This window comes from Microdochium trichocladiopsis (genome assembly GCF_020744255.1).
Source record: "Microdochium trichocladiopsis strain MPI-CAGE-CH-0230 chromosome Unknown B0I36scaffold_7, whole genome shotgun sequence".
Taxonomy (NCBI): Eukaryota; Fungi; Ascomycota; class Sordariomycetes; order Xylariales; family Microdochiaceae; genus Microdochium; species Microdochium trichocladiopsis.
The window spans coordinates 180,232-193,571 of record NW_025763550.1 but is presented as its reverse complement, the minus strand read 5'-3'; the positions used below and the strand labels follow the sequence as shown (position 1 = coordinate 193,571).

General features: G+C 57.1%; 5 protein-coding genes across 5 annotated transcripts; 3 read left to right on the top strand and 2 right to left on the bottom strand.

Moving 5' to 3' along the window:
* Positions 1-2,224: 2,224 nt before the first annotated feature.
* B0I36DRAFT_136498 (Extradiol ring-cleavage dioxygenase, class III enzyme, subunit B) lies at positions 2,225-3,495 on the bottom strand. Its single transcript, XM_046148296.1, has 2 exons — positions 3,385-3,495; positions 2,225-3,312 (listed from the first exon to the last, which is right to left on the bottom strand). The coding sequence occupies exons 1-2, from the start codon at positions 3,422-3,424 to the stop codon at positions 2,426-2,428; spliced, it is 927 nt and encodes a 308-aa protein (XP_046010022.1). The 5' UTR covers positions 3,425-3,495; the 3' UTR covers positions 2,225-2,425.
* A 669-nt stretch (positions 3,496-4,164) lies between these two features.
* B0I36DRAFT_432545 (uncharacterized protein) lies at positions 4,165-5,604 on the top strand. The gene is made up of 4 exons (XM_046162633.1): positions 4,165-4,523; positions 4,644-4,891; positions 4,952-5,053; positions 5,153-5,604. The coding sequence occupies exons 1-4, from the start codon at positions 4,231-4,233 to the stop codon at positions 5,344-5,346; spliced, it is 837 nt and encodes a 278-aa protein (XP_046010021.1). The 5' UTR covers positions 4,165-4,230; the 3' UTR covers positions 5,347-5,604.
* Positions 5,605-6,818: 1,214 nt separating this feature from the next.
* On the top strand, positions 6,819-8,453 carry B0I36DRAFT_350785 (heterokaryon incompatibility protein-domain-containing protein; the record flags this gene model as incomplete). Its single annotated transcript, XM_046156945.1, has 1 exon — positions 6,819-8,453. One exon carries the CDS (start codon positions 6,819-6,821, stop codon positions 8,451-8,453), a length of 1,635 nt encoding a protein of 544 aa, XP_046010020.1.
* Positions 8,454-9,401: 948 nt separating this feature from the next.
* B0I36DRAFT_247269 (uncharacterized protein) lies at positions 9,402-10,688 on the top strand (the record flags this gene model as incomplete). The annotated part of the gene is made up of 1 exon (XM_046150297.1): positions 9,402-10,688. The coding sequence occupies one exon, from the start codon at positions 9,402-9,404 to the stop codon at positions 10,686-10,688; it is 1,287 nt and encodes a 428-aa protein (XP_046010019.1).
* Positions 10,689-10,872: 184 nt separating this feature from the next.
* B0I36DRAFT_136478 (pantothenate transporter liz1) lies at positions 10,873-13,188 on the bottom strand. The gene is made up of 5 exons (XM_046148295.1): positions 12,536-13,188; positions 12,378-12,465; positions 12,120-12,320; positions 11,908-12,069; positions 10,873-11,854 (listed from the first exon to the last, which is right to left on the bottom strand). The coding sequence occupies exons 1-5, from the start codon at positions 12,776-12,778 to the stop codon at positions 11,058-11,060; spliced, it is 1,491 nt and encodes a 496-aa protein (XP_046010018.1). The 5' UTR covers positions 12,779-13,188; the 3' UTR covers positions 10,873-11,057.
* Positions 13,189-13,340: the final 152 nt, after the last annotated feature.

The window sequence follows — 13,340 nt, the reverse complement described above, 5'->3', positions numbered from 1 at the left end:
TGATGGGAGTGAAGATTCACTTCTGCCCGCCGCCTGGCGCATCCGAGAAGTAATCGCCATACGCGCTCTTGCCGTCGGTGCTGCTGATGCTCGAGCTCGCGCTGTGCGACGAGTACTGCTGGCTGTAAGAGTCGCGGCGAGGAGGCTTGGGGGTGGCGCCGTAGGCAACTGTTTGACGGACAAGATTCCTGGTTAGCGTGTGCCCTCGACGGTGATGTTGATTTTTGAAGAGAAAACCGGGAGAGACGACTTACCAAGTCCAGCACCAGCAGCAGTGATGACCGACGTAGCGGCGTGCATTCTGCCTGCAACCTTGGGGCACCGAAATGGGGCGCACTTGGGCTGGGTGTAGCCGAGGTGAGGGATGGAGGTGCCGAAGGAGTTGGTAGTCATGTTGGCGGTTAAAGGTGAAGGTGGTAGAAGTGGTGAGGTTTGTTGGTGTACAGGTGGTGTGTTAGATGATGGTGTAGTGCTTGAGTTGATTGTGTTGTTGTGTGATGGAGATGGGATTTTCTGATGCTGATGGTCGAGCGCGCCGTTGGCCTTTATAATGAGGAGAGGTCGACCCGGCGTTGATACTCCACGGTGAAGAAGAGCCCTCAGGGGTGACACACCGTGGACGAGCTCGCCATGGCGTCGTGGCCATGGCGAAACAAAACATCCCCTATCGCGCTGGCTGGAAATAGCAGCTCTGACCCCCCCGCTGTTGCACAATCGGTGGCAGAAGGGACATGGAAATGTTACGCCAAGCCGCCGGCCAGGTGTAATCACCGGCAGTCGATAAAGAACCCCTGCTAGTTGCTAGAAACACGCTTATTGATGAACCAGCATGGGGCGAGTGCCAAGTGATACCAGTCGTCACAGCCGGGCCCAGGTAACAGCAACGACCGACAGCAGTGTAGCATCGCCTGCGTGGGGTCCACCAGTGGGTGGTTTCATGAGATCTTGCAGCACGTCTCATCCTGGCCTGGACCGGCCCGGCCAGGGTCCGTGGCGGCGGGCCAGCGAGACACCTCAAGCCCTAGCTCCACTGAATTGGCACGAGAGACAGGGGTCTTAATTTTAATTTTAGCTGCGGCAGCAACAGTGAAACGCGAAGCTGGACCTGTCTGGACATGTTCTTGGCGAGGTGCCCGACACAAGCTGCTGCGGCTCTGCGGCCTGGAGCTGCGAAGGGAGGGTCGCAGTGTCCCACCCGGGTGGAATACTGCACTGGCATAGACAAAGGCAGTCTGGATCATCAGCTGGCCAACCGCTGACCTGGAACCTTACGAGCTAGATAACCATGCCACACTCGTGCCACACTCGTGTGCACTGGACTTGGTTGGCCGCTGAAGAACATCAAATGGTCCATAGATAGTCTCATGGACCCTGCTGCGGCTAGCTCTTCACCAAGCTGTCCAGATAAGCAATAGTGTTTCACTGCCGAGCCTGGTGCACTCGGACAGGGCACAAGCACTAAAGCTTAGAGCACCGCCAAGTCGAACGGAAACTTGCCTGGCCAGGGGTCCCCCCTTGACCTGAACCCCAACGCCAGCCGGCCTCCCGGGCAAGCGAGCCTCTAGCCACCAGCATCCCAGCAGCTTTGGCTGGGCGCCCCATCTTAGGGTCGTGCGCTGGCACCAATGAGCTGCGCACGAGGACTGAGATCATCTCTAGATCAGCAATCCCCATCTGCGTGGCTACTCTCTGGGGCGCCGCGTAATAACATGGGCAGCGGGTTCCGGTTGCAAGGGACCCCCACTGATATTGATGGCTGTTGCCTAGGGTGTGTTCAAGCAGACTTGGCGCAGGCTTATCGGAGCCGCTTCGTGAATGTTTGAAGGTCAGTTGCACCAGACGTGCCAAGAAAGAGAGATAGCCTCTACCTGAAAAGATCCTTGGTGGTCGGACCCAGTGCGCTGCGTCCCTTCGTGCATGAGCCGTGTCTGCTGTCCGGCGGTGGTATCGGCTGTACTTGGACGATAGGTACACCGGATGGACCTTCCGGTGACCCTCCTGATGCCTGATGGTGGTGAGCTAAATCGGACGGTGAGCTTTTCTAAATTAGCTCACCAAGTGTATCAAGGTGAAGATGGACGTGGACAGAGTGATACACAGCTCGAACTTGCCAAGGACAGCTCCTCGCACGCAGGTTCATGCGAGCAAGTCCTTCGAGATGTTCCACAAGACACCTTCGGAAGCTACTTGTGACGCGCCCGCGGGATGGATTGCGTGTGAATGCAAGGAAAGCTTCATAGGCCCGGTGATTTGTCATTTGGCATCAGCGGCTAGCCATTGCTGGAGAATCTGTCTGCTCGTGCCTCTTGAATCATCAAAAGTTCCTTCTCTTTGTCTGAGGCTGCTATGCTGGTATTCTGTGGGACTGGTGCCTATACAAGTTTGTCGCCATAGAGCTGGTCTAGCCGTTGACCCCTTTTCCACTCTACACGGCCACATCACCCCAGTAGTATGTCCACATGTCCAGCCCAACAAACTCATCGGAATACTTGCCCAGCTTCTCGTCACCCCGCGCCGCACCAGCAACCACGATGAGCGGCAGGAAGTGTTCCGCTCCTCCCCTAGGGTGCATCACATAGCTGCCATCAATGTCTCTCCACCTGCTCAGCGCCTCCTCCTTCTCCTCGATCCCATCCTTGCTCACCGCGTCCGTGACGCTCTGGTTCCACCTGTCGACCGAGGCCTTGAACTGGGCCGCGGTCTGCTCGTCCTGGTGGCGCAGGGAGAACATGATGCGCAGGTTGTGAAAGGACGCGAAGCCCGACCCGACGATGGCGATGTTGTCGTCGCGCAGGGCCGACAGCGCCTGGCCCATCTTGAAGTGCTCGCGCGGGTCCTCGCTGTCGAGCACGGACATCTGGATGACCGGGATGTCCGCGGCCGGGTTGATCAGGAGGAAGGGGATAAATACGCCGTGGTCCCAGCCTTTTCCCCCCTCAAAGTCAGTACATGGTACTTGGTGAGAAGATTTGTGTTGAAAGCAAGAAGGGCACTGGTTACCTCTTTGGCTGTCAAGCACCGTCTTGAACCCGGCGTTTCCCAGCGCAGCCTTGACCTGCTCTGCGACCTCGGGCGAGCCGGGCGCATCGTACTTGAGCTTGTACGCCTCCGGAGGGAAGCCCCCATAGTCATAGTACAACGAGTGCTTCGCACCCGACGACACGGTTGGGTGCCGCGTCGACCAGTGCGCGGTCACAACGATGATGGCGCGCGGGGCGTCGGGCGTGCCGAGCTTCAGGATCTTAGGCACGCGGTTCTTCAGCGAGGAGACGATGTCCAGGTGTCCAGGATCGTTCAAAACTGGCATCGGGCCTGGTGAGGGCTGTCAGCGTGCTCCGGGCGTGAAGGTTTCTGAGATCCATGGATATTTTGACATGGACGTACCTCCTCCATGAGAGACGCAGATTGCTGGCGCGCGAACCATGGTGGAATATGCTAGTGCGGCGAAGTGGCGGTCGCAAGGCTGGAAAGGGGTGTATTTTGGCACAGTGGCCAGTCGTGTCCTTGGCAGTCGTCGGATTATACTGCAGAGGCGGCTCATAAACCCGTGCTTCAAGTGCTCTGACACTGCAGACCGATAGGATGTGTATTCCTTTGGGCCTCGTCGTCGTCGCCGTTGCCACAATGTCGTGATATTAAATCAATCGCCTGCCGGTGCCCCAGGGTCAAAGGGGCCCGCCGCGCGCTGGTTGTCAGCGGTCCCTGCTTTACAAAGCCTGTGTCAGCCAGCATCCCACCGGCCGCGCTACTGTACTTTGCACGGAGTATCCCGCTCCATTCCGCGTCTTGCGGTCTCCACCGGCTTCCGAGGCTTGGAACCCGTTCCGCACAGTATTTAACGACGGACGTGTCTCTGGTGATCAGGGTCTGTTCGCTGATCCTCAAATCAACATCCCAGCTCGAGTCTGACAGGTTATGTCGATGAGTCTTACTCAGAGCTAAGAGTACCAGAGACAGGAAGGATAGCTAGCCAATTATACCGAGGCCGGCAGCAAGGAATCGGCCGATCTTACCCCGCATTCCTGGGCGGCAGTGCAGTGAGATCAGTACTGGAACACACATCCGGGGCCGGAGGATGAATGAGGGGAAGTTTATAGCTCGTAAGGTTGAATGAAGCAGGCATGCAATAAAATGTGAGTCGGTAGCTATTCCGTTCGGGATGCTCAGCAGTGATTCGACTTATTCTTGTTTCCTACCATATTTGCCCGTTGATTTTTGTACCAACACAAGATGACAACAACGCAGCGTCTCCTCAGCAAGGTCGCCATTATCACCGGCTCGTCATCGGGGCTCGGCCGGTCCATAGCCCTCGCATACTCGCGCGAGGGCGCCCATGTCGTGTGCGCGGACCTGCGCCCCGACGCCCGCGTGCAAGTGGCAGCCGAGGCCGGCGCGGCCAACACCGACGAGCTCATCAGGCAGACCGGCGGTCGGGCCATCTTCGTCAAGACCGATGTCAGCTCGGCGGCGGAGATCGAGCAGCTCGTGCAGGCCGCTGTGAAGGAGTTTGGGAGGGTCGACATGTATGCTGCCCTTCGTTTCTGATCTGCTTACACACGTAACTGCCCATGCAACGATTTGGATGGTTCCTTTCTCAACCATTGTTTTTTCTTCTCTTATTTTCTAACTTGAAAGACTGTCAGCCTCGTTAATAACGCTGGCATATCCCTCGAAGCCGGCCGCCCCCCCATGCGGATTCACGAGGTGCCTGAGGACGTCTGGGACACTACCATTGCCATCAACGTCAAGTCCGTATTCCTCGCCACCAAAGCCGTCGTAACGCAGATGCTGCGCCAGGAACCCCATGCCTCGTCGACAGGTGGTGGGCAGCACCGAGGGTGGATCATCAACCTGGCTTCAATCTATGGGCTCGTCGGAGGGCGGCATAACAGTGGGTAAAAGCTCCCAAGCTGGTTCTTGTAGGAATTACTGACAATTGTTGGGTGTGCAGTCTCGTATGCGGCATCCAAGGCGGCGGTTGTCAACATGACGAGGCAGGTTGCGCTTGATTACGCGCCTGACAAGATTCACTGCAACGCCATTTGTCCAGGCTGTAAGCTGCGCTTTCCCATGTCCCGAAATCTCTTCCCAGATCTATCCGGCATATTGTTATCGCCAGACTTACTTTATTTACTAACTCGCGGGGACCCAGTCGTCAAAACTGCCATCTACGCCCAGACAGTGGAAAATCTCTCGAACGAAGAAATAGTCACCAGCCTGCACCCTTGGGGCACGGTCGGTGCGCCGCAGGACATTGCTGGCGCCGCAGTCTTCTTGGCTAGCGATGAGGCGGGATGGATCACCGGGGCAGCGCTTCCCGTGGACGGGGGCTACACTGCGCAATGATGACAAAATCCGATACAAGTGGCTCAACTATCTTGCAAAATCACGAGGTTCAGATAATTTGTCAGTTTGGTCATCGCATACTACCGTTACGCACAAAGGTTTGTCCAGACTCGGACAGCCAGGCTTCTATAGACGTCAACAAGATGTCAACGAAATCAGCGATCGTTTATTCGGCTATTGCTGGAGGACAGAGCTGCATCCTTATATGGTTCAGAAGCTGCAGCCACAGCTACAATAAGATGATGTCTTGAAGCGAGACGCAATAGTGACCCATTGCTCACGACCTTCGTGGTTGATGAAATGTGTGGCGCAAACTGCTGTTTATTGGCTGTCTGTGCTGGGTATCGATGCCCAATCCCTGAGGTATCTGGCCCCTGCGACGACCAGAGGGGCACTGCCCAGGCTGACATGCTTACAAGGTGCTTCATTGGCAGAGACAAGGAATGCCTGCACAGAGGCAGGAGGATACCCCTCTTTGGTGATTTCCTTCCCCATCGCCAACAACATCCCCATCATGGCGGCGGGTTTGGCGGTCTCGAAAACGCGCTCTCGGTCGCAATCGCTCCCTAACATCTATCGTCTACCCCCTGCCAAAGACGATGCCTGCAGCCGCGAGTCTACTTCCGCCTCGTTATCGAGCTTCGCTCGACTTGCTATCGCTCTCCTGGATGACATACGCACCAAGCAACTTGTGACCTCAGGATATGCCAAGGCCATGTGCAAGCGCCGCGCGTACAAGAGCTGTGGTATCCCGCTCGGCCTCGATCCACCAGAGTTTCTCTGCGCGCCCTGCATATCCCTCCTGGAACAGCCGCCGCGTCCCTACCTGGACGACGGGAGTCGCGAAATCCCGCCTCCGGAATCCTGGAGAACCCATCACGACTCCCTTTTTCATCTCATAGACTGCTGTTACGGTGCGGCCCGCGAGGGACTGACTTGCCGGATTTGCATGATACTTTGGCAGAGTTTCTGCAGGTCTTTTGCAATGTTCCGCACACCGGCCAGCGGAATCCGTAGCCCTCTGACCATTAGCTATGGCGGTACCGGGCACCACCTCGACTGCCTTGATCAATTACGCGTGTGTCTCCGCAAAGGGATACGCAGGCCCATTCGGAGACCAAGCATTGCGCTGCTCCTCAACGTGCGACTAGCCGAGGTAATCAAAGATTATTGGCGACCTTACTCGTTCTTGTTGAGCATCTCAGGGGAACTCTACGGGGACAGCCCGCAATGTATGCTTAGAATCTGCGAGGTTGGCCTGACAATATTTTAAGTGAATGCTAATCGTATTTGTAGATGGCACCCGCACACTACACTCGCTCTTGTCCGCCAGCACAGGATCTGCACAAACGCTCGCACAGATCAAAGAATGGTTACACGATTGTGAAGGACAACACCACTCGTGCCGGATTAGATACGTTTCCCCAGACGAGCGGCCGAAGCGCCTTCTCAAGATTGACCGCTTGTCTTACATGGTTCGCCTCGTAGATGGCAAAGATACAAGTTCGGATGTCCTAGCGGGATTACCATACGTTACTTTGAGCTACCGCTGGAGTAGCACCGAGGACCAAGTGCAACAGCGACTGATGCTGACCAAGGCAACGGAACAGCGACTACGGCACGGATTCCGTTTCCATGACCTGCCAGCCACGCTCCGGGATGCTTGCATCGTCGTTCAAAATATTGGCTACCCTTACTTGTGGATCGATAGGCTTTGTATAGTTCAAGACTCATTCGAGGACTGGGCAGCCGAGGCCGGTTCGATGGCACAGATTTATAACAACGCCCATCTCAACATTCACGCCAGCTGCGCCTCGGACGAAGATGCGGGCTTCTTGAGGAGTAGAACCCTTATAAGAGCCGGAATCCAGCCACTTCGGGTTCGTTCTGTGGCTCGTTCCCGAGGCCTGCAGCAGATGAGGCCAGTGTACGGGAACACAAGCCCAGACAATGCCGGAAGATTACTGGAGCACCACACCGGAACGGGCAATGACGTCGTGTTCACCCCGCGCCTTGTATTTGGCGACGCTGATGAGACCAGAGGCAAACTCGGGCATCTTGCTGCCCGAGGCTGGATCTTCCAGGAGAGGAAGTTCTCGCGCCGCAAAATTTTCTTCTCCGGGGAGATCGTTCATTGGGAGTGCAACGAGGTCCGCGCGGACGAGATCGAATATGGAGGCTCCAAAATACGACGGATCGAAGCGCGCTCTGGTTCCCCGCGACATGATTGGTGGCGCCCTTCTCCGTGGCAAGAACTTATACAAGATTACTCCGGGACGAAGCTGACATTTCGCCGCGATAAGCTGTGGGCAATAGCTGGCCTGGCCCGGGAAACTAGGGCTGGAACTCGAGCTGGCATCCACGATGAGCGCTACTATGCCGGCCTGTGGAGGTCCACATTCATAGCTGACTTGACCTGGACGTATCAGGACCACCGTCACTTTAGGTCAGAGTACTGTGGCGCGTATGTCGCGCCGTCATGGTCGTGGGCCTCGGCCCATGGCCGCGTGCGCTGGCACCTCAAGCTGCATCCAGATTATGTGGTGGAACATGCATCCGTCAAGGACGTCCAACTCGAGTATGCAGAGCCGGGTGACGTGTACGGAGCTGTCAACGATGGAAGGCTCGTCTTGGAGGGAACACCGAGACCTTTAAAGCTGTCACGAGGCCGATCGCGCTTTGATCCTAGCGACGCTGAATGGACTCTGCCGGACGAGGAAGAAGCCAGTCGACATTTCGACCAACATATCGATGTGGTAGTGGACCATCCGTGCCTGACCGCTCTAATTGGTGTTGCACCCGACACACAAGAGTCCTTGCCCTTGTTCTGCCTTCCTCTCTTTAGCGAATGCAGAGCAAGTGCGGATCGATCAATAGGGGGCGAGTTCTGCTGCCTTCTTCTGGCACCAAATGGCACAGTGAGGTGTCAAGATCCGAGCAATGGATCGAGCACCAGGATACAGAAGTCAGCAACAGGTGCGGAGGGGCAATGGCCAGAAGTGTTCCAGCTCGTGGGCTTCGCGGTACTGAATACCAGCCAAGATCTGGATCGTGTGTACTCAGGCTGGGCCAGCAAATACCCGGTGCGAGAGGTCGTTATTCGCTGACGTTGTCACGCGAGCTTTCCGCGAGCTTTGTGCGAGCGATGTGGGGACAGCGACGACGATCCTTAGTCTGGGAATCAACCTTTACGGAGGCGAACATTGGTTTAATTCTACGACTGAGATGAATCGTGCTGATGAGACCGCGCAGCAGCTATATCATGGACTTGGCGCGCGTGGTCGAGGACCTCGCAGCAAATGAGAAGGCCAGCCACCCGTCACGGAGATTTCGAGCTAGATCGGATTGCCTCCAAAAAAGACTAACACACAGGGTCAAGCTCGGAGTTTGACACTGGAGCAAGCGACAAATCTGCTGAAATGGCCTGTTAGCACCGAGCCTGTGGGGTGTCGCTTAGAACCTGGTTGCCAGAACTTAAGCGAGACAAGCTACTTGGAGGCAGCAGCTTCGGCCCCGAGTGGGCCAGCTGAACCCCGCCCCGAGCCCGCCGGCCCCCGACAGAGCGGGTGAGACCTTAGTAGCTGGTCGCTCCGAGTGGCTACAGCTGGGGAGACGCTAGCCCTGCCGTTCCAGGCACCCACCGGCGGCTGGGCCATGACGTTGACGACTTGTTCTGGAAATGCCCGATAGGCCCAAGCCCGCTGTGCTGGTAGGACATAACTAGCAGGGGTTACAGTCCGCGTGGCTGACAGGACGGCTGAGAATTCGAAGGCTCGTGAAAGCCGACCCACGGCCAGAGGACATATATCAAGATTGGTATGCCCGCCTCGGCCGAATACGCTTTGCTGCACTCACTACCCAGCAAGCCGAAATCAAGGCAGCACCGGCGACGACGACAATTTCAATCGTCAGAGTATATATTCAGCAGAACCACCGCGCTCTGTCTGCTCCCCGACTAGGTGTTTCTCATCATACCAAATAAGCAAGTCAGAGCCTTATTTATAATTTCCCCCCGCTCGCAACTTCACTCCACCAAAAACACTCCAATCCCACCAATGCGAATACTGGTCAACGGCGCCGGCGTCTGTGGCCCGGCCTTCGCGTGCTTCCTCCTGCACTCATCGCTCGACTGCGCCATCACCATTGTCGAGCGCAGCCCCGAGCTCCGCACGGGCGGGCAGCAGATCGACCTGCGCGACCAGGGCATCCCGGTGATGAGCCGCCTGGGCCTTCTCGAGGTCGTCAAGCAGCGCACCGTCCCAGAAACCGGCCTCGTGTTCGTCAATGACAAGGGCCAGCGGCTGGGTGTCTTTGGTGTAAACGATTCGGGCAAGGGACCACAGTCGTTTGTCAGCGAGTACGAGATTATGCGCGGCGATCTCGTGCAGGTCCTATACGACGAGAGCCTCAAGCTGGCTGCCGCCTTCAAAGAAAGCGGCAAGAGGTCACTCAGGTACGAGTACGGCAAGTACGCGACCGACATCCAGCAGGACAACGACGTTGCGCATGTAGTCTTCTCGGACGGCAGCAGGGGCGAGTACGACCTCGTCGTCGGCGCGGACGGCCAGGGCTCAAAGACCCGGCGCATCATGTTTGGCGAGGAGGCCGGCGCCAAGATGTTTGAGTCGCGCGACCTATTCATCGGCCTGTGGACACAACCCAAGTCGGAGAGCGACAAACAGCACAAGGAGGCACTCGTCATGCCCACCCTTGGACGGCGACTGCTGACGATACGCACCGGCGCAGAGAGCGGGACCCAGTCGCTGTACGCGATCATGGGCAAGACACAGTTCCTTCGAGACGTGCAGAAGAACCAGTCTGTCGAGGAACAGAAGCGGACGTGGGCGGCGCTGTTCCAGGACTGCGGGTGGGAGTCGAAGCGCATGAACGAGGGCCTGATGGCCGCCGACGATTACTACATGTCCGAAATTGGCCAGGTCAAGTGTTCCTCCTGGAGTAAAGGGCGGTCGGTCCTGCTGGGAGACGCCGGGTACTGCCCGGGGCCGATCACGGGTTTGGGAACCACGTGCTCGCTCATGGGCGCTTATACCCTGGCCGGCGCGCTCGCGGAGAACCCGGGCGACTTTGAGGCGGCATTCGCCCGGTACGAGAAGGACCTGAGGCCGTTTGTCAATGGCGCACAGACACTCCCGCCCGGCATACCTGGGATATTGTACCCAAGCACGAGATTTGGCATCGCTTGCTTACAGTGGGCTGTCTGGACCATCGCCTTACTCAAGATCGATCGTTTCTTTGCCTTCTTTGCGCCGAGTGCGAAGAAGGAGTACGAGGTGCCCGAGTACCCGGCTCTCAATCTCCCAGCGGTGCAGACGAGTGCTTGAAGAGATAGGCGGCTGCGTTGTGGTAGTGTTATGCGGCTGTCACATATTGTGAAGCAGTAGCGTTTTTGGACACACCTTTGAGAATGTCCCGGCGGTTGTGGACCTAGTCCCTCCACTTGGCCTTGTCCGTCAATTTTTATACTAGTTTATACTCATCACTAGCACCTCGACGCATGTCCACTGCCGATATCTCGATACGTGACCTGGTTGCTGTAGCAAAGACTTTCTCTCTTTCTCAGACATGTGACCAACAACGACGGAATTCCTGGACCTTATATTTGCATGCAAGATACGGCAGCTTAGTGGTGCCTAATTTGCCCGGAAGACACAGCGGACCCTCTGAACCGCTCGAACAGACTAGTCCTCCAATCATACTGCCACACCCTCGTCAGACAACGACGCAGTCTCCTCTCGCTTCCTCTGCGGCCACTTCTTGGCACAGTACAAGATCGCCAGCGTCATGACGATCTCGAGTCCAAAGAACACTGTGGCCATCTTGTAGCCGATCCTGAACTTGGGGGCTTCACCCGTGTTGTACACCAGCAGCGGAACCCACGCCTGAAACGTGAAGGCCGCGGTCTCGACCACGCCGATGATGATCGCGCGGTGTTCGGCCGAGTGCGAGCACACCTCGTTGATCCACGTGATGATGAGCGCGCCCGCGCCGGTCTCGAGAAAAGTGAGCAGCCAGCCCGCCATCATGGCGGGGATGTTGCCCTCCGGGTACACGGAGAGGATGATGGTGCCGGCCATGGCGATCAGGCAGGCCACGATGATCAGGGGCCAGCGCAGGCCGATGGCGTCGCTCGTCCACGCGTACGTCAGGGTGAAGAAGATCTGCGCGCCATAGCCAGCCGTCGGGATGATGTTGACCTCCTCGGTCGTGTACAGGCCCGTTGCCTTGAGCCAGAGGTTCATGTACGCATAGATGCGGATGCCGAGCACGTGGAAGATGAAGATGGTGCAGAAGAGATACACAGGCCAGGAGGTCAGGATCTCGCGGATAATCTTCCACGTCAGCTTCTTCATCGGCGCGCGGCCACACGACTCCATACGGCCAATGGCCATGGCGCGGTCCTCTTCCTTGAGCCAGCGCGCTTTGGACGAGGTAGGCTGGTCGGGGATGGCCCAGTAGCCGTACGCGGCGATGGGGATGCCGATGATGCCTTGCGATAAGAGATTAGCACTGGTATCTTCATACAAGGAGAAAAAAACGTACCGTCAAATACGAAAAGCCACTGCCAGGCTGCCAGTCCGCCACGGCCATTCATGCCACTGTAAAGCGCAGCCTGGAGATAGCCCGAGAACATCTGTGCGGCGGACGAAGAGGCCTGGAAGATGCAGGCGCGCTTGCCTAGCTCAGCAGGCGTATACCAGTTACCTAATACTCGTTAGCGCATCTCAAAATAATAGAAAATTCGCCTCAATTACCTAGTAGCGTCATGATACCCGGGTACGCGGATGCTTCGAGCAGGCCGACAAAAAACCGCAAGGCGTACAGCGTCTCAACGTTTTTGGCCCCGGCCATGCCGATGACGAGAATGCTCCAGATGATCTCGAGCGAGGGCAACCAGATAGAAGGGCGGATCTTCGTGAGAACAAGCTGAGAAGGAAGCTGGCCGATGATGTAGCCTGTTGTGCCCGGGTTAATATAATCACTCTGGGAGACATTCAGGCGGGAATACCTGCCGACATTCCAGTAAGTAGTCAACAAATTGAGCTGATTTCCACCCATGGCAAGGTCCTTCTGCATGCCCGAGACATAGGCATTCGAGACCTGCAAAGTCACGCGTTGTCAGCATGTGAAGCAGCCACGTGACGGGCTTTCGACTCGTAGTCAAGCATACATTGGTCTGGTCAAGGTATTTGACGAAATAGGCGACACAACAATACGAGAGGATCCACCAGTCGATCTTCGAGATGAACTTGCGCTCCTGGGGCGTCTTGTCGAGCGAGTCCCACACCACGGCGGAGATCTTCTGGCGCAGAGTGCGCGGCTGCGCGTCGGGCACGCGAGCCTCGCCAAGACGGACGTCATTCTTGGAGCCACTGTCAAGCTCGCGCTCCTTCTCGCTGACCGAATGCGCCATGTTTCCTGGCACGTGCGCGTCGCTCCGGCGTGAGGGTGATCAGGGGCTGGTTTCGTTCTGAGCTGCGGAGCAATTGAATGTCCAGAGTCCGGATGGCCGCATCGAACACACCAAAGGGAGCACGGAGCGTGCTTGAACTGAGAATTATATCCTGGGCAGTGGATGCACGTACCATCCCCGGGGCGATCACGCCATCACAGGTTCTGCGGTGCTATCTTCAGCAGAGAAGCACGACGCTCAGCAGATCCACAGCAAATCCAGGGTCACTCGCTGCTTGGTCACCCTAACCAAGGCTTGCCACGCCGCGTCCCAAACTGTCGGGTCGGGTCCGACAGGCCGCTGCGATAGAGACATGCTCAATGCCAGCGATAGCTTATCGGCAGTTGGCTTGGCTGGGTGGTGGTCGAGGTACGCGAGCCAGCTCCCACCAACATTAGGCCAAGGAAGCTTTCAGCCACGTTCACTGGGGGCTCGTAAAACGGCCGGCCGGCCGGGCCGCACCCTTCCGAGCGCCTTCGGCTTGTCGCCCAGTGTTGACCATCCACGAGCCTCAGGCCGTCAC

What these genes read in the sequence shown, in the direction of transcription:
- B0I36DRAFT_432545 (XM_046162633.1), top strand. Translation starts at nt 4,231, where the DNA reads ATGACAACAACGCAGCGTCTCCTCAGCAAGGTCGCCATTATCACCGGC. An exon ending in GAGTTTGGGAGGGTCGACAT is followed by an intron (nt 4,524 to 4,643) that starts GTATGCTGCCCT and finishes AAAGACTGTCAG; the next exon opens with CCTCGTTAATAACGCTGGCA. An exon ending in CGTCGGAGGGCGGCATAACA is followed by an intron (nt 4,892 to 4,951) that starts GTGGGTAAAAGC and finishes TTGGGTGTGCAG; the next exon opens with TCTCGTATGCGGCATCCAAG.
- B0I36DRAFT_136478 (XM_046148295.1), bottom strand. Translation starts at nt 12,778, where the DNA reads ATGGCGCATTCGGTCAGCGAGAAGGAGCGCGAGCTTGACAGTGGCTCC. An exon ending in GACTACTTACTGGAATGTCG is followed by an intron (nt 12,321 to 12,377) that starts GCAGGTATTCCC and finishes CGGGCACAACAG; the next exon opens with GCTACATCATCGGCCAGCTT. An exon ending in GTGGCTTTTCGTATTTGACG is followed by an intron (nt 11,855 to 11,907) that starts GTACGTTTTTTT and finishes TCTTATCGCAAG; the next exon opens with GCATCATCGGCATCCCCATC.
- B0I36DRAFT_136498 (XM_046148296.1), bottom strand. Translation starts at nt 3,424, where the DNA reads ATGGTTCGCGCGCCAGCAATCTGCGTCTCTCATGGAGGAG. An exon ending in CTGCGTCTCTCATGGAGGAG is followed by an intron (nt 3,313 to 3,384) that starts GTACGTCCATGT and finishes AGCCCTCACCAG; the next exon opens with GCCCGATGCCAGTTTTGAAC.